This window comes from Artemia sp. Qi Xiang Cuo, chromosome 1, assembly GCF_049724085.1.
Source record: "Artemia sp. Qi Xiang Cuo chromosome 1, ASM4972408v1, whole genome shotgun sequence".
NCBI lineage: Eukaryota > Metazoa > Arthropoda > Branchiopoda > Anostraca > Artemiidae > Artemia > Artemia sp. Qi Xiang Cuo.
The window spans coordinates 68,738,078-68,760,102 of NC_142794.1; the positions used below are offsets into that span (position 1 = coordinate 68,738,078).

At 35.2% G+C, this 22,025-nt stretch overlaps 1 protein-coding gene across 1 annotated transcript in view; it reads left to right on the forward strand.

The window, feature by feature from the left end:
• Window positions 1–18,465, forward strand: part of LOC148956649 (uncharacterized) — a 121,307-nt gene extending 102,842 nt beyond the window's left edge. Inside the window, exons 7-12 of the mRNA XM_089086457.1 lie at window positions 832–1,413; window positions 3,384–3,594; window positions 6,981–7,765; window positions 8,430–8,487; window positions 10,675–10,834; window positions 16,675–18,465. Of these exons, the coding sequence (XP_088942583.1) occupies window positions 832–1,413; window positions 3,384–3,594; window positions 6,981–7,765; window positions 8,430–8,487; window positions 10,675–10,834; window positions 16,675–16,738 (1,860 nt within the window). The 3' untranslated portion in view covers window positions 16,739–18,465. The remainder of the gene's footprint in view (window positions 1–831; window positions 1,414–3,383; window positions 3,595–6,980; window positions 7,766–8,429; window positions 8,488–10,674; window positions 10,835–16,674) is intronic.
• The last annotated feature ends 3,560 nt before the right edge of the window (window positions 18,466–22,025 follow it).

A 22,025-nucleotide genomic window follows, 5' to 3' on the forward strand; every position in this document is an offset into this window, starting at 1 on the left:
TCAGACTTTTGACCTATCTAGATTGTTTTTTCATGCGAGAATATCCCAAGATACCAATTTTTCTGCAAAAATATGGAGCCGTTTTCGAGAACATACATACATACCCAATTATTACTCACATAAAGATAGTATATATATATATATATATATATATATATATATATATATATATATATATATATATATATATATATATATATATATATATATATATATATATATATATATATATATATATATATATATATATATATATATATATATACATATATATATATATATATATATATATATATATATATATATATATATATATATATATATATATATATATATATATATATATATATATATATATATATATATATATATATATATATATATATATATATATATATATATATATATATATATATATATATATATATATACAAATTTGATATAAACTTGGAAATGCACCTTCCAATTCAAGTTAAAGCAACAAAAAATCCCAGGCAATTCATTTCAAAAACTTGATCGATTCCTAAACCTCTAAAACATATATTTTTTCTAATTAATATTAACACCAGTTGACTCACAATCATTTATTTAGTTTTGATAATGGAAGAAAATCCGGACTAGTAAATTAAGTCCAATTATATGGAAATGCTAGTGGCGCGAGATACGAAGTCCTGTGAATGGAATGATTGTCGAGTAAAAATTGTGTATATTCGAATTGTGGAATTAGCCTTATCCAATTCCAGAGTTCAAAAATAATCGTTTTACTCAATTGTGTGGCCAGCATATATTTGACCCATTCATGTTGTTATAACTTTTATTTTGTATTTTTAGGCTACAACTGGGCTGGATCTAAACTCTGATGGCTCAATGGCTATGGGGCAAGGGTATTCTTTGCGAGGGTATTCTCTGAGGTGGAATAAATTTAATACCGTCTTCCAAAACTCATTTAGTGAAATTTACGCTTCTCAGGAACTCACTGACATGGCTTTTTTCGTCGAAGACAATTTTATCAAGTGTCACAAGGTTGTCATATCGGCAGCTAGTCCCTACTTCCGACATATTCTCGTTAGATTAACAGAAGTGAACCCTGTTGTTGTATTAGATAATGTCAGTTATTCAGTATTTTCGGCTTTGATTAATTTTATTTACTGTGGCGAAATTGAAGTGGATCATGGTCTGTTGAAACCAGTTGTAGACACTGGTAAAAGATTTCGTGTGGTAGGTTTATTTGAATCTGAGCCCAGCATATCTAATAATTCAGCCAACACTCCATTGTGTAACAATAAGGTATCCACTGCAGAGCGAACAGTGTTAAATCTTGATGCCACTACAATAGCTTCGTCAGAGTTGAGTAACGCGATAGTGGAAGATGAAACGGATCCTTTATCTTTGGACATCGCAGAGGAAAAACAGGTAAACCCATGATTTTGTTGTTTCAAGTTACTTTGCTATTTTGTTTTATATCTGAATTTTTTATGCTATTTATGGTTTCTGTTATGAATCCAATACTTTTGTATGTATTTCTGGTTAGGCTCTGTTCCTAAATTCTTAAATTCCTATAAATTACTTAACTACTCAAAATATCCTATTTCTCAAGCGTTACTTCTGTCGATTGATTTGTTTGTCTTGAGCCTAATTAAAACGTTACGAATATTTTTTCTGGTGGATGGTGAATAGTCTAGGAGCAGGAGCTTCAGCTAGTTATCCTCAAAGGCCTCTGACTTCCACGGTGGCCATTTGTCTAGCATTTGTCACTTACATTTTATCTCACTCTTTTTTTAGTTTTATCAGTTTTTATCTTTTTAACTTTATGAAATTTTGCAGATTGACTAATGAATGGTTTTGTCATTCTGATATTATTGTTTTTGGCATTTTTTGGGGGGGTTTATGATTCCGAAATACGAATTCGGCCCTTTGGGGTCTGTGATAGGAATTTTTTTAAATAAATATCTTTTCTACATTAGAAATTCTGGCATGAACTTAATTCCTGTTTATCCTACACAGTAAAACATTTTATAGGATTGTATTCTCATGGGATTCTTTGCGATTTTTGCTATTGCTTCTCTTCTAACTGCAAATTTCGTTTGCGATTCTATGTGACCCTCACTGTCGTTTGTCTTCCGATCGCAGATTTCGTTGTCCGTGATTTCTATAAGTGGTTCTTTGTGGCGCTTGTTGTCGAATGTTTTCTAATCGCATATCTTGTTTTGCCGCATTTTCTTTTATAATTACCGCAGACATTTTTCCATGCCTTTTGCTTTATCTGTTGGGATTCATTCATCAATTTATATAATTTCTTGTGACGTCATACGTGCCAAAAAAAAATTCTTTTCCAGCTTTTCCCCTGTAGTTATATTTTTGCTTTAATTAGGTTATTACATAATTCAGTAACCACCAGGTATACTCTATTACATATACCTTCTGAAGTATCTGATTGACCCATTAGCATAATTATCGTGTTATTCTTGAGCCATAGGGTCGCAAGTCATAAATTGTTTGTTCCATTGTATATACCCTCGAAAATATCTATAGTACTCATTAGAACAATTATCGTGTTATTCTTTAGTTTTAAGTGATAGGGGGGCAAATCGTGAATATAATTCATCCTTCTTGTTTATCTTTTCTGCTAAAATAACACGTTAATTCATTCCATTGTAATTTTGATTTGTTTTCTAGCCACATATTTTTTTGTACAACATTTTCGTTTGCAATTCAATGTGTATAATAAAATAAAAATGATACAGACAGTAATAATCTTGCCTCCGCATTATTGATTTCCATTATCTAATAGAAATGAAATATATTATTTTTGGGTCGTATTAATCGCGGCATAGCTAAAAATCGGATAGGGGCTACTTGGCCACCGATTGGCGATGTTGAAATTGCGAACAGCTTATTTGTGGCACTGAATTCTATTTAGTTGCTTGTTTGACATTATACGTAAGCATATCTGAATAGTCAAAGATCTTTTTCTGGGTAAAGTGGGGAAGAGTGTTAAAGCTGGGAAAAACTTATTTTTGGCCTAAATTTATGTTTGATTATTTGGATCAGTAAATAGTAGAATCGAGAAGGCATGTAAATAAGCATGCCCAAACATGGAGTGAGGATGGGGGTGCGGGATAGAGTCACAACAACCCCAAAACGGGTCTAGAGAACTATAACTGAAGAACCGGAAAATTGTGTGTGATCAAAAAAGTCTTTTTTGTTCTGTTTTCGTTTTTTAAATTACATAAGCCTTTCCGATTATATGCGTAAGCATATACACCAGCAGGTATCTTTGGAATGGAGGGGATCTGATGGCTGTAAAGGGGTCAGTTTGAGTTCCAGTATGTGCTGGTAAGTACTTAGACTAATCCAAATAACCCATTGATCTTTCCACTTAGAATAAAGCTGACAATATAATACTGATACCAGAAGAAGAGGAAGTGTGTGTTTTATCAGATGAAGAAGTTTCAAATTTGTCAGAAGTTCTGGATTCAGGTTCTGGTAGGATTAGAAGCTATGACAGTCGTGTGACTTTTGTTGATTGTGTCACATCAAGCAGCAATAAGGGCAATCGAATTGAAGAAGAGGCACCTGTTTCAAATTTGGACGGTAAGTAATGTCACAGCTCTGCAACTCCTGAGGTAAATTAGAATATGCTTTGAGTCAACACTTGCCCTTTTTGTGCCCTTCATGTTCTTTCTGAACGCCTTGCAAACGTAACATATTGAGTGTGGTTTTTTTTTTTCGTGTTAGAATATTACAACCTGTAGGTTTTCAAAAAGCATTTTGAGAATACGTCTTAAAAAATCAGTACTCTTGAAGAGCCTTTTTAGAAATTGTTTTATTATTGTATTTCAATTAACATGGTATAACTTATATATGCCGATGCGGCTTCTTCATCACAAGAAAAAAAACAATAACAAATGAAAATACACACCTCTTTAAAAAGAAAGGAGAAGAAGATGATGAGGTAAGAAAAAAGGGGCTAACTGGAGAATACTCGTGCAATTTAAAAGAAAAAAAAGGAACCTTAAGAACTGAAACAGAGTTGTGAAGTACGGGCATTTTAAACAGTAGTTGCAATCATTATTTACAATGTTTCTGTTTGAAGGAGAGGAAAGTATGAACAACAAAAGTTTGTTTTGCTTTACATTTATACTTTAAAAGTGTGTTTATAAAACACAAATTCTGTCACGAAAAAGGCATGCATCATGTAGCTTTTTTCTTTTTTTTTTTTCTTTTTTTTTTGGTTGAAACAAAGAAATAGATAGAGATACAGAGAATTTCACCAACATGATTTCAGAATGACATTTTCCTTTTTGTCTCCTTTTTCTGTTGGACCTGGATACTAAATTTTTTAATTCTAGTATATTGGTTCTAGGTTTGATTGGGGAAAACTGATTAAATCTGTTTTTTGCCTTGTAGATATTAGGTTCTATTTTAGATAATATAGCAGCTAACAAAATTATGACGGTGTAACTAGATTTGTTGTGTTGAGATTAGGAAAAGTATATCTTTAATTCGTGATTGAATTGTTCGTAGATACCATGCTTTGGCGTAGGATAGCCAATATTGCATCTTGAAGCCCTGATTTAGCAAAGAATCACAATATTTTGCATTCAGATGGCTATAGTTTCGATTCAGCATAAGAAATATTAAACCCAGCAAACGACAACACCGTTGACTCTCGATAATTAGAACTTTTTTCTTGGTTCCTTAAAAGACACTTAATAAATTGAGAAGAAAAAAAACACCTTGATAACTTGAACTTGTAATGAGGGCATCTTACTGGACAATATTATATAAAAAAAAATATATATAATATAATTTCTGCTGAATAGCATTGATAAAGGTGAGAATGTGAAAATTGCAGTTTTACCTCTATAATTATGATTGACAAGGTCTTGAAAAATTGCAGTTCCACCATCCTACATAACTGCTTCAAGAAACATAAATTTGCTGATGAACATCACACGGTCATCAGAGTCGCGATATTTAGCGGAATTTACCCCCTAAATATAGAATGGGGACCTCTACCAACCTATGGTGATTTTATCTTTGGGGATTTTGTTCACATGGATGATGAAATCGCTGCCCGTGGTGCCTTAACCCCTTGCTTAACCGATGCCGAATCGATGACTTTTCAAGATGAGGCCGAGAAGGATAACGAAGCAGAGACACCTACTCCGGTCACATCAAGCAAGGCAACATTACCCATCTACACCTTACATTCCTACACCTTCAGAACAGAAACAAATGATAATTTCTTTACAAATCTCATCACCATTGAAAATGAATTGGACAATGTGAGATGGAAGTCGCTCCATCAACAGAAAAATCAGACAACTTTCCAAAATTATTTTTTCCCTCACAACGTTTCAACATAGGCCTACTAAGAAGTCGATTAAGAAGTTGAATGTAATTGTTTGTGAATTTTGTGACATTCAATAAATCTACAGTCAGCTTACGGTAATTTGAAAATTGAATAAATAACAGTTGCAGCTTATATACGATAGTTTCAAATAGTCACCCTCTCTTCGTAACTTCTTTTCTTTTTCCAACCGAATCCAATCTTGGCAAGATCTTGGCAGCGAAAAAAGAACTAGCTGACTATTCTCAATCCAGCTGAGCATGCACGTTCCCTAGGTAGAGCTGCCATCGTTTCAGATATTCTGCCTATGCTGGATCCAATTAAAGTACGAGCTAATTCAACTGCCCTGCAATGCTAGTGCAAGCAACAAGGCATATTTAGAGGTGTAAAAGTGAGCAAATTAAAAAAAGAGCCTAAAGAAATAGCTACCGGGAGAGGAGAGGCTTAAGAAGAAAGGAGAAGAAGCTCATGTACACTGCTATTACTACCACTACTAACAACTCACTGCAGCACCGAACCACCTGACCCCAAAGAGCTGTAGGTTCGAAGAAGCCCCCGAAAACTTTATAGGGGTTTTTCTTTTTCGTTTTTTAGGTATAGCCGTGTTTTTTCTAGGAACCGCTAGTATTATAAATGTTGCAAGATAATTCATTTAACAAGCTTATACTCACTCTCACCTACCATGAGAAAAAGTCCAAATTCAATGATCAAAAGCTCATTACTTAAATACTTAACTCGAATATTTTCTAATTAATTCAATCGATGCTATCATCCATATCTACTGGACAAGAAAACGATCGATTTTAATTATGTATTGTTGCGTCGGTATATTGAATATGTGTGCAAAGGAATCCTTTTAGTGGCAGGTCAAATTTTATTTAAACAGAAGAATACTACTGAAATATATGAATACTTAAAAATTTGAAAAATATTGTAAGGTTTCCGGGGTTTTAGACCTATACCCCAACTCGCTGTACATACCTGGATATGAGAGTCATTAAGTTCAAATTTGACTGATATCGCATTCCTATTGGCTGAAATTTATAGGTGAATCTGTCATAATTTTTACATCTGATTTTTGAACTTACTTTGGTATGCCCTGATGAAATAAAAAAATCCACTATATTGCAAGTCGACTGCGATAAAAGTAAAAAACAAAGAAAAATCAAGTGCGATCGTTTGCGGAAATTTACTGCACTAGCTATGGAAATTGGTAAAGACTGTGGCATTTCCGCAGCTCCTTGTGAATTTTTGTACAGGAATTGCGATTTCTTTTTGCGAAGATCTATTTGTTTTTATCAAGCGAATTGTGTAAAGTTTGACTGGTCCTACGTCTTGTTGGTTTCATTTTCTTTGTATTACTCCGTTGGATGTTCTCTATTCTGCTCTTGAAATTTCTTCTGCTTTCATAATTTTCACTCTGTTTTTCTTCTTATTAATTATTTTTACTTATTATGTTGTTTAATCATTCAGGGTGTTTTTGTTAATGTTCAGCCTTTTCTCTTAACTCTTCGAGCTCTGCTGGGGAAATATTCATTTTTTCTTCATGTTTCAATTACGCGTCTGTTTTTTTAGTTTCTTCGTTCATTTCATGTTTAATGTCCTAATAAATTTACTTTTGTAGGAGGTCTCAAAATAAGGAACTTTAGCGTTGATTTGGAAAGATTCCCTATTCCCCTTCGACGTTTACTAACAGGCGATTCAGTCACCTCGGTCGATAAGCATACGGTAGTTCGCTTAATTCTGGATGACTTCATTGCCTTTAAAAAGGTTCAGCCCTGTCTCTCGAATCGGTCTGTGACGAAAAATGACTTAGTGATGCTTTGCAAGAAGCTCGTTACAAAATATCCATGTTTATGTGATCGTCAAAAAAGTGGAAAAACTATTGAAAACGGTTTTGCTGTTTTACTGAATATGATGATTAATCGAAGGGGAAATATTTCTCGGGCTATTCGCACACAGAGAAATATTCAAAGCAGTCATACTCAAATAGGAGGGCCTGATAGTAAAAGAATAAGGCTGCTGAGCCATGAATCAGTTCACGAGAATAAGCAAGTTAACCAAAATTCCAATAGCCTTCAGAGTATGCCCTGCACTCAACTGAAAACAAATAATTGTAATCTGAATCCTCTCTTTGACCATTTTGAAGATATTCAGTCTGATATTGAAAACAGAATGGCCGTGCTTAAACTGAAAGAGAAATGGCCTGCCTTGTTTAATACTTGTGAATTGCTAATTCATGCTCAAAAAGTTCTGAAATTTAATCCTGGTACCTTTATGAAGAAAATACAACATATTATTGAAAAAATGCGACCTGGGAGTATGGTAAATTCATTCACAGTTTTGAGTGTTTTGCATCAATTACGGGTTATGGTTGGTGACATAGAAGATTGCTTTGTTCGTATTGAGGTTAGTAAATTGCCTTCCAAAAATTTTTTTTTTTCAAATACATTCTTTTTTATTTCTGTTTTGCATTTATGCAGTTTTAGGCAATATTTTATCTTGAGAACTATTACTACTCCTGCTACTGCTAGTAATTTCTATCCTTGTTCCTTTTTTTAGTTTGGTGCCCACTACTACCCAAAAAATGTATAGCTGCACATGGTGGACTTTTACGTCAAAAATTGAACTTCTAATTTTTAAATTTTTTTTTTAAGATATACCTAGTTGTGTAAGTATCTACTTAACCAATTCAAAAATTTCTTTTGCTTTTCACTGCCCTTGGTATTTTAAGATAATGCTTACAGTAATTGGAAATAGTTTGCTCCAAATTATTGGGAATCCGAGGGAAGGGCTGAAACGGCCATATTTTATCGACAGGGGCACAAATTTCTTCCTTATTTAAAATCTATTCTTAATTTTTTCGATTAGCCATAAAAATGTTGATTAATTACCCTGTTGCTCCGTCTTGCTTTTTATATAAATATGGCACAAAACCCGCATTTCCCCACAGTAAGTAACTCGACGAAAGACTAGAAATCCAAGATTTTTTTTTAAAGAAATGAATACAAGAAGTATACATCATTTTCTTTCTTTTAGCTTAACCAGTTCTGTAATTTTTCTTTTCTTTTAGGATTCGGAGACGTTTAACCCAACCATGTTGCCCCAGACACCTACTATTGTCTATTTTAGTAAGTTCTCATTATTATTAGGAAAGTAATTTTCTTTGATCTAATTGTACTCTTTGTAACACCACAGGCGCCAACTTTTTATTTCAGGATTAGGGCTTGAAATGATTAGATCCTAAGTATTGAAGAGTATTTGTAGATGCTGTGGCAGCCTTTAAAGTTTTTTAATGGGGTTGGGATAGGCTTTCATGAGCAGTATTTTGAAGATGACTCTGAATCCTCCCCTCCATCCCTACTCAATTAGGTTGACGCTGATATGTCACTAAATAAGCTTTTACTTTTTGGGGAAATAGTTATTTAAGTTCATTTTATTTCTTTACTTATGGCGGCAGTGTAAAATAAATCGTCTCTCGGCTAAATTATTTGAAAAAACGAATTGAAGGATTAATTCTCGGGTTAAGAGATTGGCCCTCAAATTAAGGGATTTCAATAAGGACTTAACCAATTCACCATGTTTTATTTCAAAATATGTTACATTTTCACTTGTGATGAACTGTTTTTTACATCTTTGAACAGGTTCCATGAGTCGACTGAAAAAAAAATACTTATTATCTAGATTGTAGAAAACAATTTCATTGCCTTAAAAATGCGAATTAACTTAACTTCTGGTTTACGATGAACAAGAATGTATGATATATGAATTTTAAATGTTTGAAAAAAAAAGTGTGTGTGTCTTCTTGCGCCAGTGTGGTTTCGGAACGCACTTGTAAATGTAAATTGAGATCTTGCCGTCCATATAGACCGAATACTGTATGGTTCATAACTGGAAATCTTCTTGAGAAGCTTATCTTTCCTGAAATGCGCATGAAATGAAATCACTTTATCGTGAGTTTTTATGTGAGCTGTTTCTAGTTGCTTACATTGCAAGCAGTGATATTTGTTCGTTTTAGGTTTCAATTTGATTTCATCAGAAAATGTACGTTTTTTTAAATTAATTTTTGCTCGTTTTTAGTTTAAAAAAATTTTAAAATAACTTGGATAATAAAATAAGATATAACTATTTGTACTAACTTGAGAGAAGTAAGAGTGATAAACATAAGACTTGTTTCATTGTTGTATTATATCTGAAGCTAATGTTTTTTCCTCAAGAAAAAAATAAAGGTTTTCTGTTACCGCCTTATTGTTAAATAAAAAAGTTAGCTACCAGTTTTGTTTCAAACTGTTAGCACAAGAGTGTTACCCAAAAAATAGATATTCCTAATAAAATGATAAAAATCTTCTTTTCCAATGACTCGATTTGTTAGAGAAAGGAAAGGTAAAAACAAACGACAACAAAACAGAATAATACAAAACAACAAGATAAGTAAACTTTTGGATATAGCTTGGGACTAACTTCAAGCATTAGAGGGTGGGGGGGTACACTTGGGTCTGTCTAAGATAGGGAACAATAAATTTCTAGTCAACGGGCTTGCAATGATGACGATTTCAAATGTGAAGTTTTATTTTAATTTGGCGTTACATTATGTATGAGGAATTTCAAGCTCTTCCAAAATCTTTAATAATTAGTTCTTATTAATTAAAGTTATTCCTCCGTTGAATCTGCATAACTGTTAGTGTTTCTGAATTAATGTCAATTCAGACTTTTTTTTTTTTTTTTTTTTTGCATTTTAAAGTTTCTTTCAAATGTGCTGATAGATTCTAAACCTCTAAATCAAGCTCTCCAGCGATTTTTATTTTTATGCAGTAATTTTTATTATTGCTAGCCTTCTCTGTTCTGAAAATGACACCAAAAGTTCCATTTTTGGAGCCATGCGGCATTCTTTTTCTCCGGTGCCATAACGATTGATTTATAAAAGTCACATAGGTGTAAGTATTAACTTTCAAATAAGCCATTAACAATATTTCCACAACCAGTAGCCTGCTTCTACTGGCGAATGTAACCTATTTAAAAAAAATATTTCCATTGTAAATTTCAATTTGAAGTCATATTTGACGTGTTGAAATTCTTCAACATGTTTCTTTACAATAAAAATTACTATTCTGTAGGAACTAAGTAATAGGTCATATTTCTGATTCAGCACCTTTAAGGAAATATTTCTCATCGGACAGTTTCTTAGAAAACGTGTTTTTGAACTCACAGTTACCATGGGCCGTGGTTCACCGCTTACCAGTTTGTGAATACTGCTGCAGCCATCATGCCAGAAACATTTCTTCTTTGTCATTCCTTTTATTTATTATGTTGTGTTCTAGATGAAGAGGGATCACGAGATCGTTTAAGTATTTATGTAGAAAGAGTTATCATTGCTGAAGAATACGATCCTATTAAAGCAGTTGCAATTTGGTTTTGCTCATTCAAAATTTTCAACATTGAGGGAGAGAAGACAAAAAATCTTTTCAGTTTGTTGCTGAGGTAAGACTTTTACGGCATTACTATAATTTTTATTTCGTGCTATGTGTTTTATTTGTCGTAACATCAACAAAAAAATGCCTTGTTAACCAAGACTACTGAAAAGAATTAACGAAATGTAGAAGGCTGAATTAATATGTATATTGATGTTAATTCTAGAAAGTCTAAGTAGTTCTAGATTTATCAAGTTTTATAGTAGAGAAAATTTTTGAAGTGTATTTTGTTTTCATTAAAGCAGAATTGACATTTTGGTCTTTTGGAGATATAGAAGGCGTTAGCACTACTCCTGTTTGATGTAGTTTCTGTTCATTTCAAGTTTGACTTGACCCTTTTTTGTAATCTCCGTTTATTTTGGGTTTCATTTATTTATTGATAGGGATTTGTGTTTATTTTACGCTTGATTTATTATTTGACTTTATTTCTGCTAGTCTTAGTTCTAATTGTAGTTCTTTACTTTCCTTTGAAAAACCTCTATAGTGAAAAAAACTGTTTTTTTTAACTTAATTTCTTTTCGTTTTTGACTAACAGTTTTTTTTATTGGAAGGAATATTTACAAAGCTCTTTTTCATTTTTTGCTTCTTAAGAATCAAAATTTAGCTTACTTTTTATATTTTGAACAAAATTTCGCCAAATATTTTCCTAAGTTTTATTATGGAACTTCGGATGGATGAGTACGTGGAGTATTATTCAAATAATTGGACTAAAAATCCGCAATATGCTTGGGCTTATTTAGGGCTGAAGCCATTCTGACCACCATCATGTTACAACCTTGTTGGATGCACATAGGTTTTTTTTTTATTTACTTCAAGATTCCCCTCAACATGCCCTGTAAGTTTAAACTGAATACTATTAGCCGTTCCTGTGATAATGCACATAACTGCTGTTGAACCTCCGGATGCACAAAGAGTTTTGATTTATTTCAACATGTCTTTCAAAGTTACCTGAAATTCCAACTTAGTATTCATATTCTTTTTTATTTAGTTCAACAGTTGCAGCAGTTGTAGTTACAGTAGCAGTTACAGTTACAATCACTCTCGCAGTGGAAACAGTAGTAATAGTCACAAGTAATCACAGTCCCAGTCATAAGTAATCGCAAGTAGTTGCAGTCACAAGTACTAGCAGTTGCGTAGCAAGTAATCTCAGTCTTAGCCGCAGGTAGTCAGAGTCGTAATCAAAAGTAGATGCAGTTGCTGACGGAAGCAGTCGAAATCACAAGTAATCGCAGTCGCGAGTAGTCTTATTCGCAAGTAGTCGCAGTCGTAGTAACATTAGTATTAATAGTACTATAAATAGTAGCATGTAAATAGTATGTTTTGGTTAGTTCAATATCTCCCTCAGTATGCCCTGAAAGTTTCAAATTAATACCCTCAGCTGTTTCTGAAATATTGCTGATGGGTCCTTTTGACAACCTGCATGCACATAATGTGTGTTTGATTTAGTTCAACATCCGCCTCATCGTTTCGTGAAAGTTAATTCGCTAAGCCTTTTCGTGACCAAGGATCAGATATGCCCCCCTTTCCCAATAACAAACCCTATTTGTAAACATTGGGCAACTTGCGGCTGTGTCAATCACTTTTGACTCTTAAAAAAGGTACAAGAACTTTCAATTTTCAATCAAATGAGTCCATCTTAAGTTTTTAAGACAACTCCTTCAATACGAAGTGGCCTAGAAAAAAAGAGCCTTATTGCTCTTTTATATGCATCTGTACTGCCTAAGCATTTCAACGCTATTGTGCTTCCTAGAATTAATCTTAACGCCCAATGAAGAGGTTAGAAAAGCACAAAATTAAATGTCAACTATAATTGCGAGTTATATCTGTAGCAGGGACGGAAATATTTAGAGTGGGCGGTCCACGTCCCCTTTCAGTGTTGAATATTTTTGGCATACTGTTCTAATGGGTCCTAATTTTGAAGAATTCAGGCTGGAGACGCTTGAAAACTTCGAGACTATAATGGCTTTTAACTCAGAGAGATCATTATTGTTTCCACATCCATGAAAAACCAGCTCCAAATGTTTTCGGGTGCTATCAATTTATGTTTTTATTTTGAACCAAAGTTTGTAGATCAATTATTCACGCATAACAGTAATTCTTACAAATATATTCAGTTTCACAGTTTGTTTATGTAGTATAGCCGACATTTGTCCAGGAGTGAGGAAGTATTTTTTAGCTGTTGTTACCTAACATGACGGTTCTTTGAACACCTCAACCTGAAGTTTAATAAAAATCGGACAAATACATAACTACCCTGAAAGGTTTTCCTTCTTGGGGTTTTTGGAAATAAGCCTTTCAATTCCTTTTTTTTATCTATTAATCTACTACTGCTACTAATCTCACTGCAGCACCAAGCCGTTTGAGACCAACACAACTACGAACGCTCCTCCTGCTTCAACCTAATTTTTTCAATACCCAATCTCTTTGTAACCTCCCAAGAAGCTTCAATTTCCATTAATTCCTTCCTTATGACCTCCTTCCACCCCATTCCGGGATGACCTGCTTTTTATTTGGCCCTAGATGGCTGGCCAAAAGGTACGACCCATGGATATCTGTCATCCTTCATCCGCAAAACGTGTCCCAGCCATGTCAGCCTTTCTCTCATTAGTCCTATAAAGCGGGACAGAACTAAATTTTTTGTAAAACTTTTTGTTTGAAATACTGTCAGTGACGGGTACCCAAAAGAATCTGTAGATAATTCATCTAAAAAACATCTAACAAATCCTCCTCCATCTTTCAAATCGCCCATGTTTCAGAACCATACTTGGTCACTGCTATCACTGTTCCTTTTAATATTCTAATCTGGGTTCGCAGACTTATCTCCCTATTCTTCCAACTATTTTTCAACTGAAAAAAGACCCTGGGCTTTGGCTATTCTACTTTTTCATTTTCACTGCACCCACAATCTTTACTTATAATACTACCTAGATAAGCGAAGTTATCCAATTGATCGATTATCTCGTTGCCCGATATCACCTCTTCCGAGTCTAAGCGACTTAGTCTTCTTAACATTAATTTTCAAATCTGTTCTTGCACCCTGAACTCTGAAAACTTCCAAAAATCATTCATTCTGCTTATGATTAAATCTAGGGCACTCAAAGCATCAGAATGATCTAAGTCTGGGAGAGGCAGTAATTATTTAAGTGCACAACCATTAGACTAGAATGACAAATGAAAAGGTTTCAAAAAAAGAAAAGACAAAGTTAGATTTAAACGAAATTTATTATTAATTTTGAAGCAGGTGTGTGCCGGGGGGGGGGGGCTCCAGGTCCGTTTTAACATTCGAAATCTCAAGATTTTCGCCTCTCTTTTCTATAATTTATGTGTAATTCTCATGTTTTTGGTGTTTGTTTTTTAAATGAACCTCCCCCGCCCCCCCCCCCCACCAAAAAAATAGGCAAATGCTCTTGCCTTTGCGAAGTAGTTAAAAATCACGGAATTACAGTTCGTTGTCATTCTCGTCATCCTTGGTCGTTTAATTTGAAATTAAGAAGTGTTCACATTTTGAGAATGTTATTCGCATACTATCAGATAATCTCATTTTCATTATTAGGTTATTTTGAGATTTATAATGATTTAATTAAAAACTGTGTCCATGCACTAGGATTGACTTACTAAGGAGACGGATGGGCCATAATAAATAATAGTCTTTCGAGTACTACTTGTTTATTTTATTATTAACTCGCTTTTTGCCTCCCCACATATTGCCTCCCCAGGCTATACCCCTCAACAGACCTATACAGAGACACTGGAACAATAGATATAACAGATCAACGTTAGTAATCTGTGTTTAGTACACTCGGCAATATCGAATAGAATTCCTCAAGTTCTTTCCAGGTACTTCGAACTTTGTAGCACGATCCATCGAGGAAGAGCTCTCCGCTGCAACCAGTACAGTTTTGTGCTGCCGAGAAGAAGCCTTACAAGGTCTCAACACCCTAGTTTATAGAAGTATTTCTGTATGGAACTCAATTAATGAATCTATTAAATCCATAAAATCATTTGGCACACTCCAAAAACGATAACTCTCTTACACAGTATTTGATACCGCATGAGTTAATGTCTTATTTTTTCTTTTGTATCTTATCCTCTCACTCTCCTTCTTTTACTACACCTCTTCTCTTCTCAATTCTTTCCTTTCTAATTCTTTATCCCTCTCTTATGTTATCAGCTCTCTTCTTTTCATTTCATAGTGTGATATAAATTTGTTTACCAATATCAGGTGTGACTCTCACAAGCAGTGCTTTGAGTCGAAATGTTCATGTTAATTGTTTCGTTTGTTCATTTATTTAAAAATAAAAGGTTGATTGATTGATTGATTGATTTTCCTGAATTTACTGACTTTTTTTATTGAATGATAGATTGGTTGACACATATGTTAACTTTGGCTAAATTACGTAAAAATTTAATTTTTTCTGCTGCTTGGCATTAAAGATTGGGTCGCAGATACTTGGAAGGGGACTCATCCAATCAGAATTTTAAGGATCAAAAGTGATTGCCGGGCAACCAGTCCCCTTCTCGTGTTCCTGGACACTTTTAATTGAATAAACATCTTCAGTTAGCCATTTTTCTCAGAAACGTCTAAATGTTTATTATGCTCAACCAGTGCTGGTCGAACTTCGTTGAAAGTAATGACGCTAGGTTGTTTTAAAAGTTTTTTAAAAACATTTTTAGATTTAAGATCACATTTTAATGTGTTTCTTTTTTTTATATATTTTTGCTTGTGCTGTGCCGAGGACGGCCCTTGGACATAGGGCCGAAATATTCATTTAAAGTTGCGTTCTACTGTCTTATAGAAATTTTCCATATTGTTCTACTTGTTATCTGTGCTAAAAACAGGATAGTTCTGCTCAGAAGAGTCGAACCCATGCGGCCCCAGAGACATGAGCCCTAAAATATGTAAAATGACCAACCAGATTTTTGTTTCTGTTTTGAAAGCTACATCTTTTTCACTGGCCAAGGGGAATCTAATTATCTTGGGTGCTGGTCCTGCCCGAAATGGGCCAAAAACATTATTATTGGATTTTCTTCTCACGACCTCCAGTTTCAAAGCCCTTCTGATCATATGGAGCGGTAAACATCCATCTCTGTGGCTTAAAAAACGAGTTTTCGACGCATTGATTGCCCTTATTGCTACCTACGCATGAGAAACATAGACGGCGGATGTGGACGTTCAGCTTCAACTAGCAGCCTTCGGAACTAATTGTCTGCACGGTATTGCTGGTGCCGTCCATCATCACGGAGTTTGAAATATTCAATCTGTCAAACAAACAATTCTCTGGAAAATTTGATGGCTCGGCCATGACCAACAGATGCCCATCCTGCCCAAATCTGCCTCTTGAAGATCATCTTTCTAACCCTAGAAGTCACCTCCCAACAAGGGAAATCTCACTCCTCGCTGCCTTCTGGGCCCTCTTCATGTAAAAGTAGACTGTGAGGCACATAGGAAGCATATACATGCCTTTGTGAAGAGAAAGCATCCCAGACGGCCTTCCAGTAACGTTATGATTTGAGTAAGTAATTGAACGAAGTAGTATTGACGAAAATTGAAGCTGAATAGATATTAGCGCTTTTGGTATCTGTAATATTTAGCTAACCACCCTTTTAGAATTTATTTATGATGAAAATTTGTTAAAATGTCTCCGATTGAGGGGGATAATTTTATAAGTTGCTTCAGGTGGTCCAGTATCGGGGATTCGTGCACTACTGCTAATATCCATGGGTAGGCATGAAAGTCTTGATGACCCTGCAGGTGAATGCTTTTTTATTTCGACGCACAGCGTGAATTTGTTTCAGCTTCATATTTGACTTTTATCTTTTTTCAAACATTTTTCTTTCTTTTTTTTTTAGTTATGCTGCATTGAAGAACATTCCATTAACGAAGAAAGTTGTAGCCACAATTGCCACATTTTGATATGTTCAGTTACAAGAAGAAATAGATACAAAGAAAAACCAATGTCTCCCTAAATCCTCTGACCTCAGCATTTCATTTTACTTATTTTTGTTTGTTGTGTATACGATTGTTTCCACGGGGGGTGCATTTGTTCCCTGTGTTCGCTTTTTTGAGGTACTTGCGCATTGATTTATTCCAATCAACGATTTTCTGGAGAAAATTGTACCTTTGGCGCGTGTCTGGTCGAATAATGGGGGCTGTGTTGAATCTTCACTTTCTACCTTACTTAGAAGCACTTGTGAATGCTATAAGTGCAGATGGGGTTGTTCTGGCCATCAATCGCTGAAGTTTTCTTTTGCTTTTTCGTTTTCCTTTCTTCGTTTTGTAGATATTTTATTTCATTCGTTGCTTTATAGTTAGGATATCAGTTGGTGCTAGCCAATTGGTCTTCATTTAAGTCAATGGTTCCCAATGTAGGTGGCATCTGACACCTATCAATTTTACGAAATCAAAGTATGTTCTGATGCGATTACTGAATCAGAAAGCAATGTTTGAACTAAGAATGCTTGAAAATAAGTTATTAAATGTGTCTTAATTAATTGTAATGTACAGGCGTTGTTAATATGCGCATTGCCCTAAAACATGCATAATGTTTCCTAGGTACAATAGGATTAGTATTACGTAAAATATTTTATACAGTCTATGTCTACATTGTATATTGACTGTACAGGGGCTAGCCCAATATGTCTGCTAATCTATCATGGTCAATGCATTGGCGTTCACTTGAAAAAGAACGAATTTTCTGCCATTTTTTTCAGCCATAGAGAGGATGAGCGTATTGGCTCCGGGACAAACATATTTCTATAAAAAAAACGGCTATTTTTACTTCTTTTTTTACCTGAAACCAAATAGTGAACAACCTAAAAATCCTTCAACCCATCTTCCCTAAACTCCAAATGGCTTATTTAGTACTTAGGTCTTCCCATGCCGGCTGGCTCATATAGGGACAACAGTATCTCGCCATGACGACTTCTCTTGGGCTTTGGACCATGGTCTTCGATCGACGATTTGGACAGAGCATCATCCTTCTCAAGACATCGGCCGGACGTTTCCCTTTGTCGTCCGCGTTCTGTGATGCCAGGAAGAGTCCAACACCAAACGTCATGAGGGAGACGGCCCTCGCCCATCCGCACTGTGTGACCCCAATAACGATATCGGTTACTTGTGATTCTACCGGTCATTAGTAGCTGCTTTATTTTATCACATATAAAGAACAGTGATCTTATCGGTCGTAGATACCAGGGATTCGTCGACGACTGATATTCTCAAATCCCTGGATTCGCTTTGCCAGATTCTTGGTCAATGCCCAAGATTCGCATCCGTACATTAGTACACAGAGGACGTTGCTGTTTAAGATTCAGTGCTAAAAACTTCAGGAAGCATGCTGCATTTCTTCACAAACTTCTTAGCTTATTGAAACCGCTACCTGCGCATGCAATGCGTATGATGATTTTCTGATCAAGGCTCCCATCATATTTAATGATACTACCAATGTACTTGTAGTTTACAAAGGCATTCCAAACAGTGGAACTACTTATGTCGGTGCAAAAAGCAAAACGGTTGTATAATGTAAAAGAATGAGAAATATATGTTTGTAAGTGACTAAATGATCTCTTTGAGTACAGAGTTTCTTCTTTTTTTAGGATTGCTTCAAATTTGTATCAAGAGTTAGTTAATAAATGTTTTATACTTTTCCTGCTTTATTTGTTAACGTTTGTTTAGAAGTAAATCTGTGCCCCGAAAAAGAGTATCGAGCTCCACCCCCCCCCCCCCTCTCCAAAATATAAACAGATACCAAAAATATTAGCACTCGGTTATGTAAAAAGGGTATTTTAATAGTTGTACCCACGCTTCATCGATTTGAAAATTCCAGATAGAGCCGTAATTATAAATATGTACTTTAGAGGAAACCAAATGAAATGGTATGACGCAAAATCCTACTCAAAAAGTAAAAAAACTTTCCGTATTCTCATAATCAGCATAATATCACATAATTTGCCAAAACCCAACAAAGCTAAATGTATTTCAGGATCCCTGCTCTTTCCTTCTCGCTCATATCAGTCCCTTACTCACAAACACTGTAGAGAGATATAAACAGTACGATCATTTCCTATCTCAACCATTAGACAAAGCCAGACCGAGATGCAGCTGCTCCAGAGAACATATAAGCAAGAAGAAACATAAGCACATTAGATTTTTTCATAGGTAGGCACACGTGTGGCATCGGTATTCGCAGCGGGCAGAACAGGAAAGAAATTAAAAAGAATCGAGCGTCTAGGGGATAAGGAAGAATGCAATACGTTGAAGTGATAAAAAAGGAAAGGAAAATAATTGGTATGGCTCTAATAATGCAAAAGGCAAAGATAAGATTGGTTTAAGAATGGAAAAAAAACAAAAAATAAATTTATATGGATAATCAAGGTAAAAATAAGTTTTATTTCAACAACACCATAACGTAATGACATTTGATTAGGAACATTGGCGCTTCGCATTGATATTTCAGTTTATTGATATTGGTTTGATTTGTATTGTCTATAGTACTGAGGAGCTCATTAAGAAGATAATCAAATACAAGTTTTTAAAAATTTTGCCCTTTGTACAAGAAAGGAGATAATCAAATATTTAAACTACTAAAACTAAAATAATTACTTTCTAGTTTATTTTCCTTGATAGGAACTCTTGATTTCACAATTCTCAGATTTCACTTCGTAATAAGCACGTGTGCGCAAAAAATATCGTATAAATTGTTCAGGGAGGAAGTCTTCGCAGCCAGCTTCCCAGTTCAGGTCTTTGCACTCAAGCCAAATTCGATGGCGTAAAAAATTAAGCCAATTGCCCAACTTTCTCTAGAAGTCATGAGGATCTTTCATAGTGTTATGAACAAAACTTTGTTCTTTTTGTGGATAAAAAACTCAACCCCCTCCCTTTCTCCAAAAAAGAAAATCCTGGAAATGCGTATGACTAAAATCATTTGTTTTGATTTGCAAAGTCTTTTTGCAAAAGTCTTTTGCTATGTCATATTAAAGCTTGATAATTAAGCTACAGCAAATTATGCAAGCAAGGTCATTGGTGGATCTAGTGAGGGGCCATACCCCTCCCTCCTGGCTCCAAACATGCCCTGGACAAAAAAGGTTGATTAGCAACTGACGATGAAATTGGTAACCAGAATGATTAAATAATTTAAGTTATAGAACCTTAATGAAAATCACACCATCACATTCAGCGTATCAGAGAACCCTAATGTACAGGTTTCAAGCTCCTATCTGCAAAAAAGTAGAATTTTGTATTTTTTCCAGAAGAAAGATCACGGATGCATGTTTATTTGTTTGCTTTTTTTCCAGGGGTGATCGTATCGACCCAGTTGTCCTAAAATATCGTGGGAGGGCTTATTGGAACGGAAATTAAAAGTTTTAGGGCCCTTTTTCTAAGTGACCAAGAAAAAATGGAGGGCACCTAGGCCCCCTCCCGCGCTCATTTTTTCCCAAAGTCACCCGATCAAAATTTTGAGATAGGCATTTCGTTCAGCATGGTCGAAAATACGATAAATATGTCTTTTAGGGCGACTTAATCCCCCAAAGTCCCCGGGGGAAGGACCCACTGCTAACATATAGTATTGGTTATTGGGAAGTATACAGACGTTTTCAGGGGGGGTTTTCTGGTAGTGGGGGGTGGGTGGGTCGGGGGTTATGTGGGAGGATCTTTACATGGAGAGTTTTCATGTGGGAAGGGACATTGCTATGAAGAGGGTGCCGGATTTCCCAGCATTATTTAAAAAAAAGATCAGAAATTAAATATAAAAAAACAAGTTTTTCAACTGAAAGTAAGGAGCAACATCAAAAATTAAAACGAACAGAAAATATTACGTATATGATTGGGTTCGCCCCTTATAGTAGGAGAAAAATAAGTTTTGACCAGGAAAAAATTGGTAGAGAAATGGTTTCTTCACCATCTGAACCGGAAAAAAAATGCTTAAGAACATATCAAAAATCTGAATCTCCAGCTCGATGCGAAATTGTTTTTTTTAATGTTTTTTTATTTCTTTTCTCAAAAACCGGGAAAAAAATTAAAAACGTAAACTATAATGTTTTACACATCTTTTTAGATCAACTTTTAGCTCTGAATTCATTTATGATAATAATTTCGTTACCTGACCAAAAGAAAAATATTTATCAGCAAAAAAAAAAAAAATTGGGGAAAAAACTGTGTCTTTGGGGAAAAAAACTCTTACCAGCGTTTATCAAGGTCTACTACGGAATAAGTTTGTCGTTCTTGTAGTCTATTTGGCTATGTAAACGCAAGGCTTAGAAAAAAAAAGACTAAACAACAATAAACAGGAATGACGAAACACCTCAGCGCCAAAAACCATGAGGCAAGATAGGTTCTAACTTAATGTGTTAAGAGAAAATCTTTTATCTTATTTTTCAAATATATAGAAATTGCATATCATGAAAATGTAGGAACTAGATTTTTCATCATCACAGTTAACTGTTATTCTTCTTCACTAAGTTCTTCTTCTTGAAACTTCGAATTGTTGCACGAGCTTCCCTTACAGGTACGGCAGGCTATAGTACACTCAAGTCCGTTTTTCTTACAGGTACACTTTTCACTATCACAGCCGTCAATATGACACGAGTATTTGATAATTTTCAGCAGCTGAGACGGAGCGGCAGGGAGATCTGTTTTTATTGGCGCAAAAACTTCTTTATCCTGCAGTTTCCATCCCAGGCGTAAAGGGTCTACTGGGCTCCCGAGCCAGATTTGAACTTGGCAGTAGACACGTAGCGAGTGGTACTTCGCTGCTGCATGAGTCAGTGGCAGTTCTTGTGGATGCACGAAAGTGGTGGCAGTGCTCACTTTTCTGTGAAAGATTAGCTTTCTGGCAGTGTCCAGGTTCGAAACATCAGGGCAACCGTACAGTATCAACAATGCTCGCTCTCCTGGTGCCACAATATCGTCAAGCGATGCGAGCTTGTCGCCAAATATAGCAGCGCTGTCCCTGAAACTCTTGTTGGAAAGTAGCAGCTGAACGGCTTTGCCCTTTCCTATTCCGGAAAGGTGAGAGGTTGTGTTAAACCCAGCACAGCATGACAGAATGGTATCAGATTGCTGACATCTGTTCCTAGCTTCTGCTTCATCTCACTAATATCCCAAGCTGTACTAGTACCGCCAAACTTAGCTTCAGGTGAGAAATATAAACGCCCGGAACGCGAATTTGATCGACTGATCAGAAGAACCAAAATTTCAGTAT